The sequence below is a fragment of the Meles meles genome, chromosome 20 (assembly GCF_922984935.1).
Source record: "Meles meles chromosome 20, mMelMel3.1 paternal haplotype, whole genome shotgun sequence".
Classification (NCBI taxonomy): Eukaryota; Metazoa; Chordata; class Mammalia; order Carnivora; family Mustelidae; genus Meles; species Meles meles.
The window spans coordinates 34,437,549-34,463,084 of NC_060085.1; the positions used below are offsets into that span (position 1 = coordinate 34,437,549).

At 40.5% G+C, this 25,536-nt stretch overlaps 1 protein-coding gene and 1 non-coding gene across 6 annotated transcripts in view; both read left to right on the forward strand.

Moving 5' to 3' along the window:
• The first annotated feature begins 386 nt into the window (after positions 1 to 386).
• Positions 387 to 474, forward strand: LOC123933299. The gene has a single exon (XR_006816547.1). It is a non-coding gene; the product is annotated as a small nucleolar RNA SNORA64/SNORA10 family (small nucleolar RNA).
• A 2,965-nt stretch (positions 475 to 3,439) lies between these two features.
• The window catches only part of SLC25A26 (solute carrier family 25 member 26), a 129,284-nt gene continuing 107,187 nt past the window's right edge, over positions 3,440 to 25,536 (forward strand). The window contains exons 1-3 of one of the 5 annotated variants that reach the window (XM_045990033.1): positions 3,441 to 3,688; positions 19,349 to 19,505; positions 23,782 to 23,891. In XM_045990033.1, the coding sequence (XP_045845989.1) occupies positions 3,656 to 3,688; positions 19,349 to 19,505; positions 23,782 to 23,891 (300 nt within the window). In that variant the 5' untranslated portion in view covers positions 3,441 to 3,655. Of the gene's footprint in view, positions 3,689 to 3,873; positions 4,063 to 19,348; positions 19,506 to 23,781; positions 23,892 to 25,536 lie in introns of those variants that run through there. The other 4 variants (XM_045990034.1, XM_045990036.1, XM_045990035.1 and 1 more) reach the window with 4 other exon arrangements.

A 25,536-nucleotide genomic window follows, 5' to 3' on the forward strand; every position in this document is an offset into this window, starting at 1 on the left:
TACAATTTTGTCTTTACTAGAATTTCATAGAAGTGGAATTACAAAGTATGAACTTGTTTTTATCTGGCTTTTTTCACTTAGCATAATGCTTTGAGATTAATCCATATTTTTGCATGTGTCAGTAATTCATTTCTTTTTTCCAATGAGTAATATTCCATGATAGGGATGTACCCCAATATGTTTATCCATTCACTAATTGATGGCCATTTGGGTTGTTTCCAGTTTCTGCCACTTAGGGATAAAACTGTTGTGAACAATACTGGACACATGTTTTCATTTCTCTTGAGTAAATAAGTAAGAGATGTATTGGAAAAGTTGGGGGTGGAGGACAAAGAGCATTTGGGGAGAATTCAATTATAGGCAGAAAAATATTAAGAAAACAATAAAAACGAATGGGGATGGAGATAAAGGAGCTCCCGAGGACTTCAGATTGGCCTTACAGTGGCCACTCTTTCCTTGAGGGCTGCACCAGGTCTTGGGTCATGTTGCTGATGCATTGCAAGCCAGTGGACCCCCCAGCCATCTCAGACTTTTCATAGGCATTTGTTGCCATCAGAATTATGGTGGACATATTGGTCTGGGTGCTCCATACTCAAAGGAGGTAGTCACTGCCATCCGGGGTGGGGGGGTCATCATCCGGCCAATATTTCCTTTGTCCTCATGTGGAGAGGCTCCTGTGGGAACAGATCGGTATGCCAACACTGTTCCATGTGAAGTGACCTTCTGCTATGGCTCTGTGTGCTTTGTCTCATCCCCACCACCTAGAGGCACTGACATTGTGTCAAGAAACTACTGACGGTGGCTGGGATTAATAACACTACACCTTGGCCAGGGCCTGCACTGCAGCTCTGGGCAACTTTGCCAAGGCCACCTTTGATGTCATTTTCCAAGACCTACAGCTATCTCATCCCTGACCTCTGGAGTCTGTGTTCACCAAGTCTCCCTATCAGGAATTCACTGACCATCTTATAAAGACCCACGCCAGAGTCTCTGTGCAGAGGATCCTGGCTCCTGCTAAGGCCACCACATAGTTTTATACAAGAAAAATAAAGTGAATTAAAGCCTAATTAAAAACATACATTAAAAAAATAAGAGGGGCACCGGTTTCTGTAGTGGTCATACCAGCTCCAGGTGCTCTTCATCCTTGCTAATAACATTTGGCCTTTTGGGTCTTTTTTATTGTAGCTGCTCTAGGGTGTTTGTCATATCTCATCACAGCTTTCACTTGCATATCTCTGATGTGGTATCCAGTTTTCATGGTGACACCCAGTGACACCTCCTGGTAAATACGCATTGGTTAGTCCAATCCCATCAAAAGTAGGGATGACCTGTCTAACAGATGGGCTATTGCAGAAATGACAACTGAATGACTTCTGAGTCTCTCTCATCGAAAACTATAATAGTTTCTGTTTTATTTTTCCCTGAGACCACTCAGTCGGGAAAACTAGGGGCCATATCATCAGGACATTCAAGCAACCCTACGGAGAAGTCTGTGTCGCAAGAACTGAGGCCGTGTGCCAATAATGCTAATTTGCCAGTCATGGGAGCGAGCCATTTTGTGAGCGGATCTTCCAGTCCCAGTCAAGTCTTCAGATACAGCCCTAGCTGATAACCCGATGGCGGACTCTGAGACTGAGCCACACCACGGAGCCATTCCTGGATTCCTTTACTACAGAAACTGTGTGAGGTAAAACAAGTTTATTGTTGTTCTAAGTTTTGGGGTAGTTTGTTACCCAACAACAGCTAACCAGTACAGATTTTGAGCCTTGAAGATGAGGTGCTACTGTAACAAACACTTAAGCCATAGAGGTGACTTTGTCACCAGACAGTAGAGAAATGTGATGTTAAGGAAAGCATTAGTGCAATCCTACTGACAGAACCGTGATGGCCTTTGTGGAGCCTGCTGGCAAGGGCTTATGGGTGAATATTGTTGGCATAATTCTAAGATGGCACTGAAGATTCCTGCCCTGTAATTCATGTGTTTTGTACAATTACTTCCCTTGAGTGTGAGCAGAACTTGTTAGCATGATGAAACATAACTTCTATGATTGTGTTGCATTATATGGCAAAAAAAGATTTTGCAGATGTAATTACAGTCCCTAATCATTGAGTTAATCAAAAGGGAGATTATCCTGGGGGGCCTGACTTAGCCATATAAGCCCTTGAAAGAGACAAACAATATTGTAAGAAGTTCTCCTGCTGGCCTGGGGGAAGTGAACCAATATCTTTTGAGATGGCTTATCCATCGTAACATGTGGTGAACAGGAGAGGACCAATGTTCTGCAGGCAGCATCAGGAAAGGTATTGTTAGTAGAGGGAACAACATGGGTAAAATGTGGAGGCTTGGAATTGTATAGTCTGTCTGTGAGTAGCCTAGCCAGTGGGAAGTGTGATAGAAGACACCATCTATAAGCGTGTACTATGTTAAGGAGCTGGAGTATCTCCCATGTGTGGCAAAAGAGTAATTTAGAGCAGGAAGGTGACATTACTATTATCTTTAGAGAGTGCTTCCTGTGAACCAGGAACGAAGTTGAGAATGTGTATGCCCTACCCCATGGAATCGGTAATAGTACCAAATGAAGAAGTTACTACCATTATCGCCACTTCACAAGGGTCGAAGCTCAATCCTGGAGAAGTTATGTCCAAACCTAGTAGGTGGAGCTCAGAACCCGAAACCCTTAAAGGTATGCTTGCTAATCATTTCTGGATCACACACATCTAGATAGGAATAAAGGAAACACAGGACTTTATTTAATAAATATAAAGGCAGGTCCACTCCAAGAGACTTTTACTAAGTACTTAATAAAGAGGGTTTCTAGATATGCACACTAGTACCACAGTGAACAAGTTAAGCAAATAAATAATTTTAAAAGTAAATAATATTAAGCACAGTTTAACTGCCAGTAAGAGGTAGAGGATGCTAATTTTAAGTTGGAGTAAGGAAACTTTTAAAGTCTCTTCCTATATCTTTATTTCATAATTAAAAAAAAATTTTAAGGTATTTTATTTATTTCACAGAGAAAGTCCAAGCAGGGTGAGCTGCAGAAGAGAGGGAGCCCCAGGACCCCCGATCTTGATCTGTGTAGAAGGCAGAGGCTTAACCTGCTGATCCAGCCAGGAGCCCCTATCTAATAATCTTCCGATGTTGAGTTTGTTTTATAGAGATTCAGACAAAACTCGCACACCTAAAGCCAAGAGGGAAACTGAAAACCACAAGCCTGGACTCCTTAACTTCGTCCTGCCCCTCCGGCCCCGCCCTTCACTAAGCCCCGCCTCGTTGGGGCTTAACACTTTAGCCTCAGGCCGCCTTCAGCCAGTCGCCCGCTTTCCAGGATCCCGCCCCGGCTCGTTTGCTCGCGAGAGTTCTTCGTCTCGTCGAATCGCAAAGCGGCTGCAGGAATGGGTGGCAGAGAAGACTCGCGAGACTTGGCTCGACCTCATCCCTCCGTGGGCTCCTCCCCTCCCGGCCCGCGCTCTTTAGGGCCCAGCGTCCCCGGTTGCACGTGTAGTTGTTGTGGTTCAACCTCACGTGGCCTAGGATGTGTCCGCACTACAGGTCCGCCCTCAAGATGGCGGCGCCCAGTGAATAGGGTTGCAACCTGCTGAGCCTCGACTGATAGCCTGGACTGATAGCCGTGGAGGTGTCTGCGGGGCCATGGACCGGCCGGGGTTCACAGCTTCGCTGGTGGTGAGTGCTGGGCGGCAGGGTGGGCGCTGGGGTGCCGGAGTCTCTCACTGGAGCCCGTAGTGGCTTCTGTGCCCTACTACTCTCTTCCGGTTTTGCGCGTTGAACCGTCCTGGGGTCACTGGTCACTAGGCAGGTCTGGCAGAGATCGCGGGGTTTCTGGGCCACCGCCGGGCCTTGTGTCACGGTTGTGTCACTCCTACCCGGACAACGGAAGGAGACGCGAGGCAGGCTTCCGGACCGTCTTCCGCAGGATGGTTTACCTATAGAAAAAAGAAAAGCGTCAGTTACATACTGTAACCATACTCTGGAGAACTGGGGAAATACATGTCACAAAACAAAAAACGCTTACATCGCACAGACTCCTTCTTGTCCAGGTCTGTGGTTTTCATTTAGCTTTATCTGTTTTCACTCTGGGAAAATGACCTATCTGTTCATTCAATATATAGGAAATCTGCTTATTTTCTTCCAAGCGTTTTTGTAGGCTGTGGATATAGTGATAAGAACAAATAGTTACAGAGCCAGTAAGATACTAGTGTTTATTTATTTTTTTAGGAAAAAGTACAAGAACCAACATGTTTTCATATCAAAAACAAAATCTAGGAACAAAAATTTCTATAATATTTTGAAGCTTCTGCCATGGCAGGTCCAGTAGGGATAGTAGATACAGCAGTGAATATGGATTGGTCATTGTGGAAGAGTAGGCAAAAACAGTATTTTTTTTTTTTTTTTTTAAAGGCAGCTTAAAAAAACCACTCCCACTGGAATAATGGAGGCTCGGTGGAATTTCTTCATTTAATTGTCGAATGTTTGTTGTTGCAGGTGTTGGAGATAACATGGTGAACAAGCTAGTCGTGCTCACATGGGTCAGGGGGTGGAGCTAGAATAGTAAAGTGACTGTTAGGTTAAATGACATGAGGGCTAGTTTCAGGGTGTTAGGTAAAGATGTGCAGGGGGGTGCCTTAGCCACACTTGTGGGACGATGGTTTTAAATTTAGATTTGCTGAGACCTGTGTAAACTAGATTTTAAAGATCCAAAGAAATATGTTACCACTTTGAGGTTTTCCTCTGTAGCTAGAGAGACAGTGGTAGTAGTTTTGACAGTTAATATTACTCTGCCAGGAACTGGGGTAAGCTCTTTGTGTACATCAATTCTGACAAACAAGTACTATCCTGGTTTTCCAAATGAGGAACTGAGGTACAGAGAAGTTAGGTAACGTCTCCAAAGTCACACAGGTGAAATCTGTTTCATGTTATCTATGTGTTTTAGCTCAGATTCAAATCCAGGTGGTGTAATGTGGGATTCCATGCCCATAAACCGTTCTGGATACGTTGCTGAAGTCAGCTGCTGTAGCTGTTGCTAAAAATAGGTCGGCCAGAGTTGACAAATGAAGAGTAGTTTTAGAATTTATTAAAGTCTGGGGCGCCTGGGTGGCTCAGTGGATGAAGCCGCTGCCTTCGGCTCAGGTCATGATCTCAGGGTCCTGGGATCGAGCCCCGCGTCGGGCTCTCTGCTCTGCAGGGAGACTGCTTCCTCCTCTCACTCTGCCTGCCTCTCTGCCTACTTGTGATCTCTCTCTCTGTCATATAAATAAAATAAAATCTTTAAAAAAAAAAAAAGATTTAAGAATTTATTAAAGTCTGGTACAAATGCTGAAAAATACACTTTTTAAATTATAGTTACACAAGGTAAAACTAGGATCAAAAGGAGAATTTTTGATGAAGTTAGATTTCATTCTCGCTAAAGAATGATTTCCTTTATTATGTACACAGTTTATCTGCCATGTATTTTGCCCATCGAACATTCTGATAGCCTTTGGAGGTATGGTGGTGAACAAACCAAACTCATATACTATTTAAGAAATGAACCGAGGGGCGCTCAGTTGGCTCAGTTGGTTAAGTGTCTGACTTCGGCTCATGTCATAATCTCGGCATACTGGGATGGATCCTCTGTCATGCTCTCTGCTCAGTGGGGAGTCTGCTTGTCCCCCTCCCTCTACCCCTCCCCCCACTTGTGTTTTCTCTCTCTCTCTCTCAAAATCTTTTTAAAAATTATTAAAAAAAAAAGAAATGAACTGCAGTGGGATAGAATTAGAATAATATTGGAGAACCTACCTGAGATGGAGTGGCCAAGAAAGCCCCTGGGGAGGTGACATTAAGTTAAGATCTAAGGATAAGAAAGCGAGAGACATTTTGTTGAGCAGCATGAAGGAAAACCTCAGGCGGAAAGAATTGAGAATGTTAAAGTGGTGGCTTGGGCCTAGTGGGTAAGGGTAGTGTGGCAGGAGTATATTGGAGAGGTAGAGAAAGTGACCTGAAGTGAGTCCTTGTGGGCCATGTGAAAGGATTTTGGATTTTATTTGAAGCAAATGGAAGCCATTAGAAAGTTTTGTTGACAAAGTAGTTCAGCAGTGGAGTGGCACTTTTTTTTTTATTCCCAGGTTTGGAGCATTTTTTTTTTTTTTTAAAGATTTTATTTATTTATTTGACAGATCAGAAGTAGGCAGAGAGGCAGGCAGAGAGGGGAGGGGGAGAAGCAGGCTCCCTGCTGAGCAGAGAGCCCGATGTGGGACTCGATCCCAGGACCCTGGGATCATGACCTGAGCCGAAGGCAGTGGCCTAACCAACTGAGCCACCCAGGCACCTGGTTTGGAGCATCTTTGAGGCAGGCTGAGTGCTCCTGGGAGGGTTTTGTCTTGCTTATTTACTCTTTTACTAGTGCCTGGCATTATATGGTTACTCAGCTTTACTTATTGAATGAATGAATGAATGAATGAATGAAAGTAGATCTAAATGACTGCTGGTTTTGAAATTCTGATTCTGAGTATTAAATGAGATAATTTCAGACATGCAGTACAGAGCCTGGGAGCACACTTCCTAAAGCTTCAGGAAGTGGATGGAAGGGTTGTAGAGTAAAATATGGGAAGAGCCTCCAGGATGTTCGTGTTCATTTAGCATGAGTAGACTTTTCAAAAAAGACCTCAGAGTACAGAGACTGGTGCATACTTTTAGGAAAGCAGTTTGAAACCAAGTATTAGTAACTTAAAGATGTTCATAACATTTAAGTCAGTGAAGATAATGGAAAGCCACTTAAACATGAAACACAGGAATGGTTAGGTGAACATTAAAAGAGAGATTTCATCAACTCTTCAGGGGCCATAAACAACAGTGCTTGTGAAGAGAATGCGCTATAACATGGAAAATACTTAAAAAAGAGAAAAAAAAATCTAAAACCGCCCATACGTACATCTTCATGCTTAATTAAAACTATAAAAATACTATTCCGTTCACTAAAAAAGGACTATTGCAATTTCCCAAGATAATACAAAATAATGTTGATAGTAGCATTACTTTTTGCCTTCTAGTTTTTTTAAATGCAAAGAAGTACTTTATATTTTTGAAAATAACCACACCCTGTATTACATCTCCTTTCCTTCCTGCCTGACTCTTCTCTCCCCTTCAGTACTTAACGGTTTCATTGTCCTTGTAGTTCATGAATTCGTCTGGCTTGTTACTTGGATGAAACCAAAAGCATCCCGTGGTAGTTACTTTTAACCTGTCCTAGGTTATAGGGGAAAAAATCTTGGCAAGTGTGGGTGCCGTGCAGTGTAAAGTGCAGGCAGTCTTGCTGGTAGCCTGGGTTGTCAAAATGTGCAAGAAAAAACAGTGCAGAGTGTCCGAATAACTGATGAGAAAGTGTATGATTCTTTAATGACCTCTAAAAATTCTTGTCAGTGTTAAATGACAGACTCTTACTGTTGATCGGAAATATATAGGGAAGTGAAAAAAACAGTAAAGCTAATATTGAGAACATTGTAATTTAAAACATCAGAAACCAATAATCTATTTCTTTGTGAAAAATGTGTCAAAAGTAATTTGACCAGTGCTGGTCTTCTAGTCAGATAGCTTAAAATACAGACAAGCATCTTTTTTTTTTTTTTCTCATCTCAGATTTATTTTTTTTTTCATTTTTTAAAAATTTCTTTTCAGCGTAACAGTATTCATTGTTTTTGTACCACACCCAGTGCTCCATGCAATACGTGCCCTCCCTATTACCCACCACCTGGTTCCCCAACCTCCCACCCCCCGCCCCTTCAAAACCCTCAGGTTGTTTTTCAGAGTCCATAGTCTCTCATGGTTCATCTCCTCTTCCAATTTCCCTCAACTCCCTTCTCCTGTCCATCTCCCCATGTCCTCCATGTTCCTTGTTATGCTCCACAAATAAGTGAAACCATATGATACTTGACTCTGCTTGACTTATTTCGCTCAGCATAATCTCTTCCAGTCCCGTCCATGTTGCTACAAAAGTTGGGTATTCATCCTCTCTGATGGAGGCATAATACTCCATCGTGTATATGGACCACATCTTCCTTATCCATTTGTCCGTTGAAGGGCATCTTGTTCTTTCCACAGTTTGGCGACCGTGGCCATTGCTGCTGTAAACATTGGGGTACAGATGGCCCTTTTTTTCACTACATCTGTATCCTTGGGGTAAATACCCAGTAGTGCAATTGCAGGGTCATAGGGAAGCTCTATTTTTAATTTTTGAGGAATCTCCACACTGTTCTCCAAAGTGGCTGCACCAACTTGCATTCCCACCAACAGTGTAAGAGGGTTCCCCTTTCTCCACATCCTCTCCAACACACATTGTTTCCTGTCTTGCTAATTTTGGCCATTCAAACTTGTGTCAGGTGATATCTCAATGTGGTTTTAATTTGGATCTCCCTGATGGCCAGTGATGATGAGCATTTTTTCATGCGTCTGATAGCCATTTGTGTGTCTTCATTGGAGAAGTGTCTGTTCATATCTTCTGCCCATTTTTTGATATGATTATCTGTTTTGTGTGTGTTGAGTTTGAGGAGTTCTTTATAGATCCTGGATATCAACCTTTTGTCTGTACTGTTATTTGCAAATATCTTTTTCCATTCCGTGGGTTGCCTTTTTGTTTTGTTGACTGTTTCCTTTGCTGTGCAGAAGCTTTTGATCTTGATAAGTCCCAAAAGCTCATTTTCGCTTTTGTTTCCTTTGCCTGTGGAGACATATCTTGAAAGAAGTTGCTGTGGCTGATTTTGAAGAGGTTACTGCCTATGTTCTCCTCTAGGATTCTGACGGATTCCTGTCTCACGTTGAGGTCTTTTATCCATTTCGAGTTTATCTTTGTGTACGGTGTAAGAGAATGGTCCTGTTTCATTCTTCTACATATCGCTGTCCAGTTTTCCCAGCACCATTTATTGAAGAGACTGTCTTTTTTCCACTGTATATTTTTTCCTGTTTTGTCAAAGATTATTTGACCATAGAGTTGAGGGTCCATATCTGGGCTCTCTACTCTGTTCCACTGGTCTATGTGTCTGTTTTTATGCCAGTACCATGCTGTCTTGGTGATCACAGCTTTGTAGTAAAGCTTGAAATCAGGTAACGTGATGCCGCCAGTTTTGTTTTTGTTTTTCATCAGGTCCTTAGCAATTCGGGGTCTCTTCTGATTCCATACAAATTTTAGGATTATTTGCTCCAGCTCTTTGAAAAATACCGGTGGAATTTTGATCGGAATGGCATTAAAAGTATAGATTGCTCTAGGCAGTGTAGACACTTTAACAATGTTTATTCTTCCGATCCAAGAGCATGGAATGGTCTTCCGTCTTTTTGTGTCTTCTTCAATTTCTTTCATGAGTGTTCTGTAGTTCCTCGAGTACAGATCCTTTACCTCTTTGGTTAGGTTTATTCCCAGGTAGCTTATGGTTCTTGGTGCTGTAGTAAATTTCCCTTTCTGTATTTTCATTGTTAGTGTATAAGAAAGCCACTGATTTCTGTACATTGACTTTGTATCCTGCCACGTTACTGAATTGCTGTATGAGTTCTAGTAGTTTGGGGGTAGAGTCTTTGGGGTTTTCTATATAAAGAATCATGTCATCTGCGAAGAGAGAGAGTTTGACTTCTTCATTGCCAATTTGGATACCTTTTATTTCTCTTTGTTGTCTGATTGCTGTTGCTAGGACTTCTAATACTATGTTGAAGAAGAGTGGTGAGAGTGGGCATCCTTGTCGTGTTCCTGATCTCAACGGGAAGGCTGCAAGCTTTTTCCCATTGAGGATGATATTTGCTGTGGGTCTTTCATAGATAGATTTTATGAAGTTCAGGAATGTTCCCTCTATCCCTATACTTTGAAGCGTTTTAATCAGGAACGGATGCTGGATTTTGTCAAATGGACAAGCATCTTTTTGATGCTTTGGTAAAGTGTCCTACTGCTTTCTAACGTTGGATCAACCTCCAGCATTTTATCCTGTGTGCTTTCAACCTTATGAAATCTCTCCAAGAGTTCCTTTAATGGAAGGACTTTTGCTGGCATCCCTTCCCCTGGGACATCTTCATCCTTTTGGTTATAGCCACTTTCCTCACTTATGTTGATAAGTTGGCTTTCACAGATTTCCTCTAACATGTTTCTAGAGTCTCTCGGACAGCAGTGTCCATATTCCCATGGCTGGCTGTGTCTTCTGTAACTTTATATTAGATTTGACCTTCACTTTCAGTGTTAGCACTTTTCATTTATTTGCTGCACTTTCATCTTTGTTGGCCAGTTTCCTCTTTTGATTATCTGTCTTTGGAAAATGTCGCTGTGTTAACTGTAATTTGAACCATGATGTTGGATGACTTGTGTTACTTGTGGGAATTAAAGTTCATGCATGTTTTTACTGTGTAAAGCAAGGACTGGCTGCTTGACTGTTCTTTTTAAGTTGTTTCTTAGTGAGGTGGTTCTGGAAAAGCTTTATCATACTCTTCATGTAGTAGTGTCCTCTTCCTGGACCTGACCTTTCCTGAGAACCATTGGCCGCATATGGCCCGAGGGAAATGGCACAAGTAATATTGCCAGGGCTTCTTAAGTGGGATGAAGAAAAAAAAAAAACAGAAGAAAAGAGAAGAATCAAGTATTGGACATACTTTTTTTTTTTTTTTTAAAGATTTTATTTATTTATTTGACAGAGATCACAAGTAGGCAGAGAGGCAGGCAGAGAGAGAGGAAGGGAAGCAGGCTCTCCACTGAGCAGAGAGCCCAATGTGGGACTCGATCCTAGGACCCTGAGATCATGACCTGAGCCGAAGGCAGTGGCCTAACCCACTGAGCCACCCAGGCGCCCCAGTAATGGACATACTTTGAGGGAAGTTTTCAACATTCTTTGCCACATATCTTTCTTTTCTGGAAGGTTCCTTCCTACTCTTCAATCTGGTGTAAAGGGAAGTTAGTATCTGATGATGAAGCATTATCTCCAGATCTATAAGGAATTATGCTTCCACATTTGCTAGGTTGCTTTGTGTGACTTTTTTCTTTATGGCAGTTAAGTCAGAGGGAGAGGTCTTTTTTGTTCTTGTTTTTATGTTGAGCAGACAGTCACCTAGACACAAGTATATTGTTAACTTTTGATCAGTCAGTGACGCCAAGGCACCCTCAGAGACCCACCAGACATCTAGGATCAACGTTGAGAACCAGTGCTGTGATGGAAGCCTTTTTTCTGTGTCTCAAGTACCAGAGGATAAGACTACTTTTCCTTTCTCATTTCTCTTTCACTATAAGAGGGACTGCTGGGAAAGTTTTAGTATTTGATAACTGTAAAGGACTTGTTAAAGTGCTTTTGTTACCACTTCCCAAACAAATGCTGCATGTCGAAATAAACATTTAATATTGAGAATATCTATGATCCAGCATTTGAATAGCATTAATGAAATGTCATAGAAGAGAGATAAAATTTGTACTCATAGTTTTCCCACCTCTACAAATTAGCTATCTTTATCTGTTCAACAAGACATATTTGTCAGCCTTTGCTCTGGTACTTGGGAAGAGTGCCTCAAAGATACAGTCCCGGCCGTCGTGGATTTACAGTCAAATAGAAGAAAGACATTAAAAAGAAAATGAGGGACACCTGGGTGGCTCAGTCGTTAAGTGTCTGCCTTCGGCTCAGGTCATGATCCCAGGGTTCTGGGATCGAGCCCCACACCGGGCTGCCTGCTCAGCAGGGAGCCTGCTTCTCCCTCTCCCACTCCCCCTGCCTGTGTTCCCTCTCTCACTGTGTCTCTCTCTGTCAAATAAATAAAATATTAAAAAAAAAAAAAAGAAAATGAAACACAAATTAGCTATGCAGTGGCAAGGAGTGCCTAAAGTAACCATTTCCTGAGCATTTTAACATGTGCCTCTGCAGGTTTTTCATAGCCCAAGTCATGAAATTACAATTTTGTATTCTGCTTCTAAAAAATAAAGCCATAAATTCAAACCTAATGGTCACAAAGTTGACCATAAATATTCCTCAGATTTTAAAGTTGGTGCTGACTTGTTCCTGCCATGCATTGCATGATTTCACTTTGTGTGGAGTGTGTCCATGCGTGATTCTTGGCTAGAGAGCAGAGTTGGAGGAGACATTGCAACTCATTATTACTAATGAAAGACTTGAATTTATGTGTTCTATATATATGTATGAGATTTAATATATAACATAATCTTCAGTCTCTGCTAAGTCTTTTCTTTCTTTTAAGATTTTATTTGAGAGAGAGAGCAAGCACAAGCAGGGGAGAGGCAGAGAGAGAAAGGGAGAAGCGACTCTCAGGTGAGCAGGGAGCCTGATGTGGGACTTGATCCCAGGACCCCAGGATCATGACCTGAGTCGGAGGCAGACGCCCCACCGACTGAGCCACCCAGGCACCTTCTATTAAGCCTTTTTGATGGGTTTTAATATTGTCATGTCAGAAATACTGCATCAGGAAACATTGAATGATATTTATTGTAACATATTAAAAATAATAACTCATGTTTGTTGATAAATGATGAAGGCTGGCATTTTGCATTGTTTACAGGCATTTCCAACTTTTTATTACAAACAGTAAGCATATAACAGACTCTTAATTTCATATAATCTCAGTTGTGAAAAGCTCTACGAAGTATAGGTACTTTTATTTTCCCATATGATGCATGAAGAAGTCTAGACTTAGGGTGAAGGAGCTTTCCTAAAGAGATTCAGTTGAGACTGGCTGAAGCCATGTCTGTCTGTCTGATGTCAAAGCTGTGTTCTTAGACAGCAGTTAATCGGAAAGAATTTCTGGAGAAATGGAAAGGATACTCAAGTCAAATTCTAGAACCATTACTGTGTTCTCGAGAAAAGTCTTAGTAAAAATAGTGAGCCGACACAGCCTTTTCCATCAGGAGGTGAGGGTGCACAGAATTTCAGGAGAAGTCATCCTGAGCAGACCACAAAGCTGTCAGTGTCAATGTGGAATGGTAAGTAGCAGACAGCACTGGCTTGCAGTGGTCGCAAGTGCTCTGGCAAGCCACAACAGGGACAATTAAAGAGTGATGGCCTGTTTTAATCTTATTATGAAGTGCTTTCTCGTGATTTGATTCAAAGCAGCAAACAGGTGCAGAAGCCCTGCTGCTTAGGAGGTTCCGGGTTAGATATTTAGGAGAACAAAGGTGACTGACACGGATTCTGTTCTGAAGGATCTCAGTGTCCGCTCAGACACAGTGGTTAGTAACGAAAGTGAAATATAAACGGAGTTATATGGGGAATCAAGGAAGTAGCATGTAATTATTTTTTTTTTTAAGATTTTATTTATTTATTTGAGAGAGAGAGAGAGAGCGAGCATGAGAGGAGAAAGGTCAGCGGGAGAAGCAGCCTCCCTGATGAGCAGGGAGCCTGATGCAGGACTCGATCCCGGGACTCCAGGATTACTACCTGAGCTGAAGGCAGTAGCCCAACCGAGCCACCCAGGTGCCCCAAAATGGCAAGCTTTCTTAAAGCCTTATTCTTTTTCTTTTTTCCTTTATTTATTTGTCAGAGAGAGAGAGCACAAGCAGGGGAGCAGCAGACGGAGAAGCGGACTTCCCGGTGAGCAGGGAGCCCAATGTGGACTTGATCCCAGGACCCTGGGATCATGACCTGCGCCAAAGGCAGCTGCTTAACCGACTGAGCCACCCAGGCATCCCAAGTAGCATGTAATTCTGACTGGGAGCTTGGGAAGGGCCTTAGAGGTGATGTGGCATTTGGTCATAGCCTTAACAGTAGACAGGATTTTGGCAGGTGTGTATGTGTGTACATGTATGTACGTAGGTGTGGTGGCAGGGGAGTAAGTCTGCTGTCGACAGGAGACAAACGGCAGAGGAAGGACATTCCACTCTAAGCAGGAGGGCAGAAACGAGAAGTTCTGGGACATGTTTGGGAAACAGGTTGGGTGAGGCTCATGGTTTGTAAGAGGATACAGAACGAAGCTGGATAGGTATCAAGGTTCTTAGTTACCTCTTATTAAGTGCCTACTATATACCACATGTAGCTAGTCTAGACTTCTTCATGCATCAAATGGGAAAATAAAAGTACCTATACTTTGTAGCTAGGGAATTAGGATTTATTTTTGGTAGAGAGGTATTCATTTGGAAAAGCTTTACTTTTCTATGTTTATAATACTCATTATAAAACTGGAACATTACAAAAATTAGCAAGATAGTAAAAATACTACTCATCCAGAATTTCTTGCCATAGAGGTAATGACTTGTAGCAATTCAGTGTGAATGCTTCCAGACTTCTAGTTATGCATATATACAAATCAGTATGCAGTACACAGTTCTTTGAAAGGTGAGATGATACAGCATATATTTTATAGCTTATTTGATTGATTTGAAAAGATAACATATGTTTCTGTGCCAGTGTGTTCAGATTGACCTCATTCTTTTAAGGGCTGGGTAGCAATCCATTACTCAGAGATAAAATAATTTATCTAATGAGTTTCGAAGGATGGACCATTAGGTTATTTCCATTTTTTAAAAGATTTTATTTATTTATTTGTCAGAGAGAGAGAGTGCACAAGCACAGGGAGTGGGAGGTAGAGGGAGAAGCAGGTTCCCTACTGAGCACAAAGCCCAATGTGGGACTTGATTCCAGGACCCAGGGATCATGACCTGAGCCAAAGGCAGACACTGAACCAACTGAGCCACCCAAGCATCCCTGTTTCCAGTGTTTTTACTGTTACAAGTAATGCTGTAGTAAACCATCTTGTATATTTATGCACTACTACTGTGGAAGAAATGTTTAGAAATAAAATCACAGGATCAAGGCTTTATAATTTAAATTTTCATTTTGCCAAATTGTCCTTCAGGAGCTTGTAATGTATTTATTTACTTGACAGAGAGAGAGAGAGAGAGAGACAGACAGACAGCAAAAGAGGGAACATAAGTAGAGGGAGTAGGAGAGACAACGAGAAAGGGAGCACAAGGAGAGGGAGTAGGAGAAGCAGGTTCCCGTAGAGCAGGGAGCTGGATATGGGACTCGCTCCCAGGACTCTGGGATTATAACCTGAGCCGAAGGCAGATGCTTAATGACTGAGCCACTGAGGTGCCCCTAATTTGTTTCCCTTAATAGTGCCTGTAACTCTTCCTATTTTTAACCTTTTCTGATTTATTGGGGGAAAGTTAATTTTTTTGGTCATTAATGATGGGAAAGCAATATATTCATAATTTTGTTGGCTATTTTTTTCTTCTGTGAATTGTGTAGTCCTGTTTTTGCCGTTTGTTTTTAATTCAGTGTTCCTGTTTAAGGTTGATTTGTAGTAACTTCTAACATAGAGATAGTAGCTTTTCATTAGAGTCATTGATTCATTCTTTTAAGTAGTTATTGAGTGCCTACTATATACTAGTGCTGGGAACATACTGATTAACGAAACAGGTATGGATCTTACAGTCTGATGGCATGCACAGATATTGAAGAAATGGTCAGATGCTCAACTGTAGAATTAAAATTGTGATCAGCGTATGCAAACAAACCTAGACTGGGAGATTAGGGAGCATCTGTACATAGTCCTAGAAATGAGGAAGATCAGATGACTTTGAGGAAAAGAGAGCAAGGTGGCAAGAAGGTGCCAAGCAAAGGGCAGTGGTGGTGGAAATGAGCGGTGGATGGGGTCCTGAACTGCAGAACCTTGTAGGCTATACTATGATACTGTGATTTATACTATGATTATCCTAAGGGCTCTTGGAAGGTTTGGGTGATTTACAGGCTGGGGAGTGGCAAGATGAAATTCACATTTGCGTTTCTTGAAGCTGATGCTGCCATTAGTGTAGGGGGGCCAGGAGCACTGGAAAGATTGTGAATCTTGCTGGGGAAGAAAGACAAGTATACCAGGAAGCAGAGGCAGCACTTGTCTCTGAGGCAGAGTCACCAGCGGCTGCCTTGTGGGGAAGACCAAGGAGGGATGTTCCTCAGGGAAGCCATGTCAAGGGTTTGACTGGTTCTTAGCTGTTGTTCAGGCTAGTGTCCTGTGATTTTGCTTAGTTAAATTGGACAGGTGGTTCGGTTTTGGTCTGTAGTCAAGCAGCAGTGATTTTTTTTTTCCTGTTACCGTGTCAGCCTCCTCTTGAAAAATAAAGGTCTTATAGCATGCAGTCTTGAATTTTTTCAACTCCCAGAGTAATTTCAAAGCACTTATTAGATATTTCCTCTCTACAGCCTGCCAGCATTTTATATTTCTTAAGCTAGAGGCATGTTTTATATCAAGGGCTCAGTAAATTGTTATGTTGTAGTGAGGCTTGCTGGTTATTGGGGTTATGTTCTGTATATTTGGATTTTGTCTAGTTCTTAACTACAGTTTTAACTACAGTTTTCAGTGTAAGCTACCACAAATCTTGAAACTTATTTTGGTGAGAGAAAGTGTGCATGTGCATGCGAACAGGGAGGAAAGGAGGGAGAAGGAGAGGCAGAAAGAATCTGAAGCAGATTCCGAGTTCAGCCCAGAGCCTGATGTGATGAGTCTTGACCCATGAGATTGTGACCTGAGCTGAAACCGAGAGCCTGACGCTTACCTGAGCCACTCAGGCACACCTGCCTGATGACTTTTTTGATAAATGGTCGTAAGTAAAACAAATTTTTTAGCCTAAAGAATAAAGGAATTTGATGGAGTTCCTTATATACAACTGATACAAGAGTTGGGCATTTTGAACATAATTATGGGCAAAATAGTATTAATATAAAATTATAAGCACTCCCAAAAGTTTTTGTTTAAATCTAAAAATGTTGCTGTGTGGCTAAATATATCAGTTTTTTTTTTTTTTTCTTTTTCCTATTCTTGTTCTGGCTTTTTTTTTTTTTTTTTCAGTCTCATGAATTTAAATGACATTTGAGTTACAGAAGTTTGAAATCTGCAAAAGCAATTAGTAATTTCTGATTCGTGTTTTACTAGATAAACAGATTGAATCTGGTGATTTTATTCTCTGAAGCTAAGAATTCTGATGAAAGAAGGGTTAGAAACTCCGTGCATGCAAAGAAGCCAAATAGATTAAAAGACTAATTAACTTATTGATTAAAATTTAGCAGTAGATAGCAAGCATCTCTCTGAGTCTTCTCCTAAGATTAAAGAGAAAATTACAATGAAATGCAGCATGTTTGTAAAGAATCTAGTCTTATTAGACATTCCCAGCAGGATTTTTGTTTTCCTTGTGTTTTGAGAAAATAAAGAGGCAGGTGCAATATTATATTTATGTACTGAATTTTACAAAATCCTTTAAAAATAATTGAGAACAATGTTAGAAAAGGTTGGCTCCTTTTTTTACTTTGCTGCATTACTTAGGAAATTACTCTTGTGACATGGAAAAGGCCACCTTTATTTCCAGGAAGAAATCCCAGTTTCTTGTCATTCTTTTACTGCCTCTTGTGGTTTTCTTCTGGGACATCTCTGAGTTGTTTTGGTGACATCTCTTTGGGTCATTTGCAGAGTAGATCTTCGTGGTCTTTGAGGTTCTGTCATGTCTCTCAGGCTGATCATATAGTATAGCATTAATATTTATGGTAATGTACTTTCCTGTTTCTATTAAAAGAATTTTTAATGATTTACCTCCTCTAGTTCATTACTGGATTTCTCACTTGTGTAATTTCATTTTTGCAGTGAACTCTTAAAATGATTTTATTGTGAGTGGTTAAGTAGAGCAGAGTGTGTTTGCTATGTTCTAAGCTTTGTACCACCTGAGCATTTGTGTAACCAAAGGATGGAAACAACTCATCATTTTGAACTTTCCCTGTATGTTTGAATAATGCTGATTTCTCTTTTTCTATACCTTAGGTTTTTGGTTTTTTTTTTTTTTTTTGGTTTGTTTGTTTTAAAGATTTTACTTATTTATTTGACAGGCAGAGAGGCAGGCAGAGAGAGGGGGAAGCAGGCTCCCGGGTGAGCAGAGAGCCTGATGGGGGGCTCGATCCCAGGACCCTGGGATCATGACCTGAGCTGAAGGCAGAGGCTTTAATCCACTGAGCTACCCAGGTGCCCCTATACCTTAGTTTTGAATATATAGTTTTAATATATATATTTCTACCTTTTGGATAGGAAATATATTCATGTTCAAAATTCAAAAGATGAGAAAAGCTAATTAGTTTGTTTTAAAAATTACTATGTAGGAGCCATATTGAGAGTCTTCTCTATGTAATGCTTTCTGCTCACGGCAAACTGGTTTTGATTCACATTTTTAAATGATGCCTTTTAGACTTTGTGTATTGAGCTTTTTTTTGACACTGTTTTTGAGTTCATATTTTTCTGAAATTTTTTTTCCTGAAATTTTTTGCTTTGCCTAAGTGATAACCAGTTTAAAAATATTCTATATAGGCTCTACTGTAGTTTTTAAAACGCAGCTTCTTCAAAGCAACATGATGTCTTTTGGGAGATGACTGCTTGGGGCCAGGTTTTTTTTTTTTTTTTTTTAAAGATTTTATTTATTTATTTAACAGATACCACAAGTAGGCAGAGAGGCAGGCAGACAGAGGGTGAAGCAGGCTCCCCGCTGAGCAGGAAACCCAGTGCGGGGCTCCATCCCAGGACCTCCAGACCATGACCTGAGCCGAAGGCAGGGGCCCAACCCACTGAGCCACCCAGGCACCCCAAGGGGCCAAGTTTTAATATGCTCTGGGAACTTAGTTTTTTCCCCACTTTTTTTTTTTTTTTTTACTTAATTTAAAAATTATCAAGGAATTTTTAAATAAACACAATGGAGTATGAATACTACAGGAATTCTTAGATGTATGAATCTGAAAATACAGATCTAGATTTTCGAGAACAAGTACCCATTTCAAAATGAAAGTCTCTCCCAAAATGGTCTGACTTCAGTTTACTACTCATTGGGTAAAAAGGCAAAAACAAAACATTTCATCTGATATGGAAGATCAGCAAGATAAATTAAGTGATAAAAGCAGGGAGCAGCACAGTGCATATTGTCTATACATTTTTTTTCAGAAAGGGAAATAAAGTACGTTTTCATATTTGCTTGTATATGCCTAGATTAACTTCAGAAGGATATAGTAAGCAGCCAGCAGAAAGCGGTTACCTGAGTTGTTAGACTACGGAAAGAGACTCTTAACCTTTCTGAGGTTGCTTGTTGACTTTTAAACCATGCGGAGGCATTGAAAATGAATTTAAAAATACATTTTTAAAATAAAAATTTATTTAAAAAATTACAATTTAAGAATATAGCACAATAGTAGTTATTTCCCTAGGGAAATCCATAAATTAGGTAGAAGTTCCTTTTACTATGCCAGATAAGCTGTGGACTGATAGGTATGAGAAATACGTTTTAAAGATTACTTTTTTCTTATCCCTACCCCCATATGGCGGAGAGCTTATTTGATTCTAACCTCCTTTCCTTTCTCTTTTTTTTAAAAGGCTGGTGGGGTAGCAGGTGTTGCTGTTGACTTGATATTATTTCCTCTGGATACCATTAAAACGAGGCTTCAGAGTCCACAAGGATTTAATAAGGCTGGTGGTTTCCGTGGAATCTATGCTGGCGTTCCTTCTGCTGCTATTGGATCCTTTCCTAATGGTAAAAATTACATTGATATTCCCACTGCTAGAAAACCAAGATAATGAGATTTACTTTCAGGATGCTATGTGATGTTACCCCGTGTAGAATTGCTCATGTGTTGTAGCTTACCTCTTAAATTTGTTTTCAATTCATTAACCCACTGCTTTTGAATCAGCGAGTGCTAGAGATCCCATTCCACTGTATTTGTAATAGAATATAAACAATCTTTCTAAAATGGTTTTTCTTGTTAAAATTCCTAGTTAGAATCTCGAAAATGTTCCTCTAATATTGGTTGTCATACCTCAGAGCTGTGGTTCTCACCCTTGCCTGCGCATGGAATCTCTTGGGAAGCTTTCAGAAATACTGATGCCGGTGTCACCTCCGTAAGGTTAATTGGTCTGGGCTTTGCCTGGGTATCAGGGGGTTTAGTTGCTTCCTAGGTGATTCCACTGTGAGGCTGAGTTTAATAACTACTGCCTTGGAGTTTCTTTGGGAGCGCATGAACCTAAGAGGCCTTAAACCTTTTTCTGTCTTAACTAAATTGCTCTTAGATGATGCAGCCAACTCCCACTACCCTCCTCCTGTATACTCTCCTTCGAGTGTCTTGTTTCGTTGTAGGTTTGGAGTCACATTATGTGATTTATGGTCCTCTTATTTTGTAATCAGTATAATCTTTTTTTTTTTTTTAAGATTTTATTTATTTTACAGAGATCACAAGTAGCAGAAAGGCAGGCATAGAGAGAGGGAAGCAGGCTCCCTGCTGAGCAGAGAGCCCAATGCAGGGCTCAATCCCAGGACCCTGAGATCATGACCTGAGCCGAAGGCAGCGGCTTAATCCACTGAGCCACCCAGGTGCCCAGTATAATTGTTTTTTTTAATTCACTTTTCCGTGTACTTTTGTCAGATACTTATTTTGTTTAATGATGCTTTCAGTGGCACTCACTAGCAAAGCACAGGAACAAAACAATCACACACACACAACACAGTTATAGACTAACCTCTGCTCTAGGAGATTCTTAAACTCTGGAGTTTTTCTCAGGATAGTTCTTGAGGAATTCTTTCATGTTCATCTGACATTTAGGTGTTCATCTGTGTTCACCTGGAGCATAATTTTCACATAAAGATAGGTAGTGCAGAGAGAAAATAGTGTTTTGGTCCTTTGGTTTCTCTCTTTCTTCTTCTCCCTCTCCCAGCAACCCTTAGAACAGCAAACTGTCTTTGAGGTTATCCTTCAATTTTCATTTGTGTTACTACAGTAAGGAGTTGACTGTAGGAAGCTATTCTGGAGCACCCGCTCCCTGTCATGTAGTTCTCTATGTGGGAGAGAGGTAGCCGTTCCTAAATTTGACCACAGTGCCATCACCTGAGAGGTTAAAAAAGTACCGAGGCCTGTGTTCCACTTTCAAAGATGAGATTTCCCTGTTCTGAGGTGTGGCTTGGGCATTGGAGTTTTAAAAAAAAATCTCTTACGGTATTTCCTTTATCGTTCTAAAAATTCTCTTTCTCTTACAAATTGCAGAGAGGAATTCGTGTTGGTAGATGGTAGTATTAGCAATAGTCTGTGGACAACATGGGGCTTTCAGGCTTACAGGACTGTTATAGATTCTTGCCTGTAGGACTTCACGTACATGTGGTTTTCAACTTTTGCATGTGTGAGAAAATGTTTTTCTTGCCATACTTACTCTGTTTTTGTGCCATCCATAGAACATCAGTGGATGGGTGGTGCTGGGTAGTCTGTCAAAGTGCCTGTGGTTCAGAAATGGCCTTTTTTATTTTTCTGTAAATTTTTGGTGAATGTTAAGTTTCCTCTGTGGCCCTTTTTTTTTCTTTTACTGTTCTTTAAGGCTCTAGTCCGCCTACAGTACACCAGTGAAACATTCAGTGGCTGTAGACTTTTCTTAGACCATATGGTGGTCCCCCCTTATCCGTGGTTTTGCTTATGGCAGTTCAGTTACCTGTAGTGAGTCGTGCTCCAGAAGCAGATGATCCTCCTTCTGATGCCTCACCAGGAGGTCAGTAGTAGCCTAATGCCACGTCCCATGCCCACCTCATTCATCTTCCTGCATCTCACCATGCAGGCATTTTATCATCCCCCACCATCACAAGAAAAAGGGTGAGTACAGTATCGGTATATTTGAGAGAAAATGACCACATTCACCTAACTTTTATTACAGTGCATTGTTCTGCTCCGTTAATTAAACTTTAGCACGGATGTGTATGTATAGGAAAAAATGCAGTATATATAGGGTCTGGTACTGTGCATCATTTCATTCATGTACTGGGGCTCTTGAACAAATACCCTGTGGATAAGGGGGGACTGCAGTATTCTGCATGGGTGAAGAGTTGGGGAGAAGGGCCTGAAGGTAGAAAGAGGAAACAGCAGACCCTATTCAGAATCTTTACTTTTATTTGAAGGGAGTGTAGAAAAACTGTACGTTTTTGTTTTGAAAGAGCTGGAAGAGGGGTATCTAGGTGGCTCAGTCAGTTAAGTGTCTGCCTTAGGCTTAAATCATGATCCCAGGGTCCTGGGATTGGGCTCCACATTGGTCTGTCTGCTCACTGGGAAGCCTGCTTCTCCCTCTGCCTGCAGCTCCGCCTTCTCTTGCTCACTTGCTCCTGCCATCTCTCTGTCAAATAAATAAATAAAATCTTTAAAAAAAAAATAAGGAGCTAGAAGAGACTGTAGATATCAGCCCAGTTCCTTTTCTTTATTTGTAACTTGTCCAGAGCCTCACTTGGAACCTTGTGACATCACTTCCAATTAGTGGTGTTTTCTCGGTTGTCATCTTGGAGAATTTTGGGATTTACATTTCATTTACATTTTCTTTCTTTCTTTTTTTTTTAAAGTAGGCTCCACACCCAGTGTGGAGCCCGAAATAAGGCTTGAACTCTTGACCTTGAGATCATGACCTGAGCTGAGATCAAGAGTTGGATCCACCCAGGTGCCTCTGGGATTTACATTTCTAAAAGATTTTGTCTTCACAAATTTGCAATATAGTCTGAACAGGCTGAGGTGGTTAACCAGGAAAACCAAGAAACTGGTAGCACTTTCTTCCTTCCCTGGGGATGGGGTGGGAGGGTGAAATGTGTAGCAGGTGAAACTTACTGCTGAATTTGGTTATTTGGTGTACATTTGGTGAGTGTGCAGAAGTAGGGAAAGCCTTATTGAGAACCACTGTGGGAATAGGGATCTGTGTTAATTATGTAAAACTGTTTGCACTGGTCATTACTCCTTCAGTTATAAGAGTCCTCATTTGGCCCGGTGTTTTTATTTGTTAGCAGCCTGAGAGTTTAAAAGCTTGTTGATTTTAACTGTTGAAAACTAATTTTCACTATGAAGCTCTTTTTCTGAGTGTGTTAGACTTTAATGTGATTTTGTTCAAATGTCCTTCAAAAGATGAATTTGCCGTTCATTTATCTTTCATGTCTTATCTTTTATGGAAGTGATAAACATCTTTTGATTAGCAGTACATGGCAGGTTTTAAAAGCCCTCATGTGCAGTTAAGATTAGCTCACGGTGATAGGGGTAGCTTTTTTGAGATTTTGATTTCCAGTTGTAATTAAATAGTTGATTGTTTCCTTGATGTAAAGGTGACATGATATAGTAAAAAGTGGCCATAGCTATTTTGAGTGAATAGCGATCAAACATTATCAAATAGATGTTTTACTTAAAGTATGTTTTCAGTCTTAACCTGTCTATAAATCAGCATAGTGCCTTGTTTTATTGTATGTAAAGATAATTAGGATCACAGAAATTTGTATCTTTTTCTAGAATACTTACTAAAAAATGTCAAGTGACATAATAATACAAAATGGTGAATGTACGCTTAGCTGTTAGGCTCCCTCAGGACTGGGATCATGTCTCAGCATTTTTAGTAAGTCCAGGTTTGGGCATATAAAATGGACATAGTAAATTCTACAAGAGTGGGACGGGGGAAGAGTATTGTTTCAACTATTATCTTTATCTCTTACCTCATAATTTAGTAATTCGAGTTGTAATTGTTTCTGAGAAACATTTCTAAACAGTTTTTTTTTTTTTAAAGATTTTATTTATTTATTTGACAGATAGAGATCACAAGTAGGGAGAGAGGCAGGCAGAGAGAGAGAGAGGAGGAAGCAGGCTCCCTGCCAAGCAGAGAGCCCGATGCGGGGCTCGATCCCAGGACCCTGGGATCATGACCTGAGTGAAAGGCAGAGGCTTTAACCCACTGAGCCACCCAGGCGCCCCAACATTTCTAAACCGTTTGAATATATATTTAAACTTTGTGAAAGACTGGTTTGTTTTAAATTTCAGCTGCTGCTTTTTTTATCACCTATGAATATGTGAAATGGTTTTTGCACACCGATTCATCTTCATATTTAATGCCTGTGAAGCATATGTTGGCTGCCTCTGCTGGAGAAGTGGTAAGTAACAAGTCATGCATATAAAATACTTATGGAGTGCAAGTCATACCCATACCTCTGGTACAGATGACACTTTATTTCATTTTTAAAAGACATTTTTAAAAGTTCTTTTAGGTTATAAAAGTCATAAACCCCAATAAATGTAAGTGGATTAAACATGATCATTAAATGATAGAGTCTAGATAGGATGAAAGAAAAATCCAGCAATGTGCTATTTTCAAGAGACAAACTTAAAACATTATTTTACAGAAAGAATAAAATTAAGGAGATGGAAGTAGATATCCATGTACATTGTGGTGGCTTTGTGTTTTATCAGCATAACTGAGCTGGAACTCCTTTTCCTAGAACTCCCTTTCTAGGATGGTTCTGGCTGTGCGGGCTGTAAGAGAAACCAACGCAACATTTGTAAGGTGGAAGTGAAGCAGTAGCTGGCTTGATGCTTAAAGGCTTGGTGTTGGAGTCAGGCACCAGTGCAGTTGATACACCTTGTCACTGGTCTAAAGCCTCTCCAGTTCCTACTGGATCATGTCTTTCAGCTTTTCTGAATTCTTGGTTAGATATGTGGGCTCTGTGGTGAAGAATGCTAGCTTATACTACAGGTAAACACATCATTGAGGTAGATGAGAAACAGATGGACCAGTTTGTCCTTGCACTTCTCCATTTCCCATTATTTCATCCTTGCCCATTGCCTGCCCTCTGATTTCCATCCTAACTCTAGGTGCAGAATCAACCGTTCTACATAACTTGCTTAGTTAGCTCCCACAATTACTGTTCACATCTATAGTAACTCTTTATTCTTATCACTTACAGTGATTCCACTTGTCTGATAAACCCAAACTGATAGAGAAATACAAACCCAAAAAGAGCTTATAGGGTTACGTCAGTATCAGACAAAAAAAACAAAACAAAAAACAACAACACTGAAAGCCAAAAAACAAAGAGACTATGGGTATAGTGATACAAGGAACAATGCTTTTGGGACATGTAATAAACCTGAACCTGGACTAAATAATAGAGTCTCAAATTATAAAGGAGAGATTGCCAGAAGTACAAGGAGAAATGAATAGAAATGTAATTTTTAAAAAATTTAATTTTTCTTTCCTCATGATAAGTGTACCCTTTCATCCCATCCCTCCACCCACCAAAACTATAATCTTTGTTGGAGATATTAACTTATATCTTAACATATATCCTAAGACCAGGCAGGCAGAAACATTTATTGAGACCATAGAAGATGGTGAACAAGAAAATGACAAGATTGGGGTAATGATATATATGGAGCTCTGCACCTAACAGTTAAAGATTATGCATTTTTTCTAGTATACCTGGCTCATTAATAAAAATGTATGAACCAGTAGTACAACAAAGTGAATTTCAACTTCGTGTTGTATGGAGACGATGTCACACAGATCATTTGGTATCTAATTATAATGGAGGAAAATTGGAAAGCAATGAGGAGATAGTCCATCTCTCAGTTTTATTCTGTTGATCTCCATGTCTTTCCTTATGCTGGTACCATATAGTCTTGATTATTGCAGCTTTATGGTAAGTTTTGAAATCAGTAAGTGCAAGTCTTCCAACTTTGTTCTTCTCTGTCAAGATTGTTTTGCCTATTCTGGGTCTCTTGAATTTTCTTATGAATTTT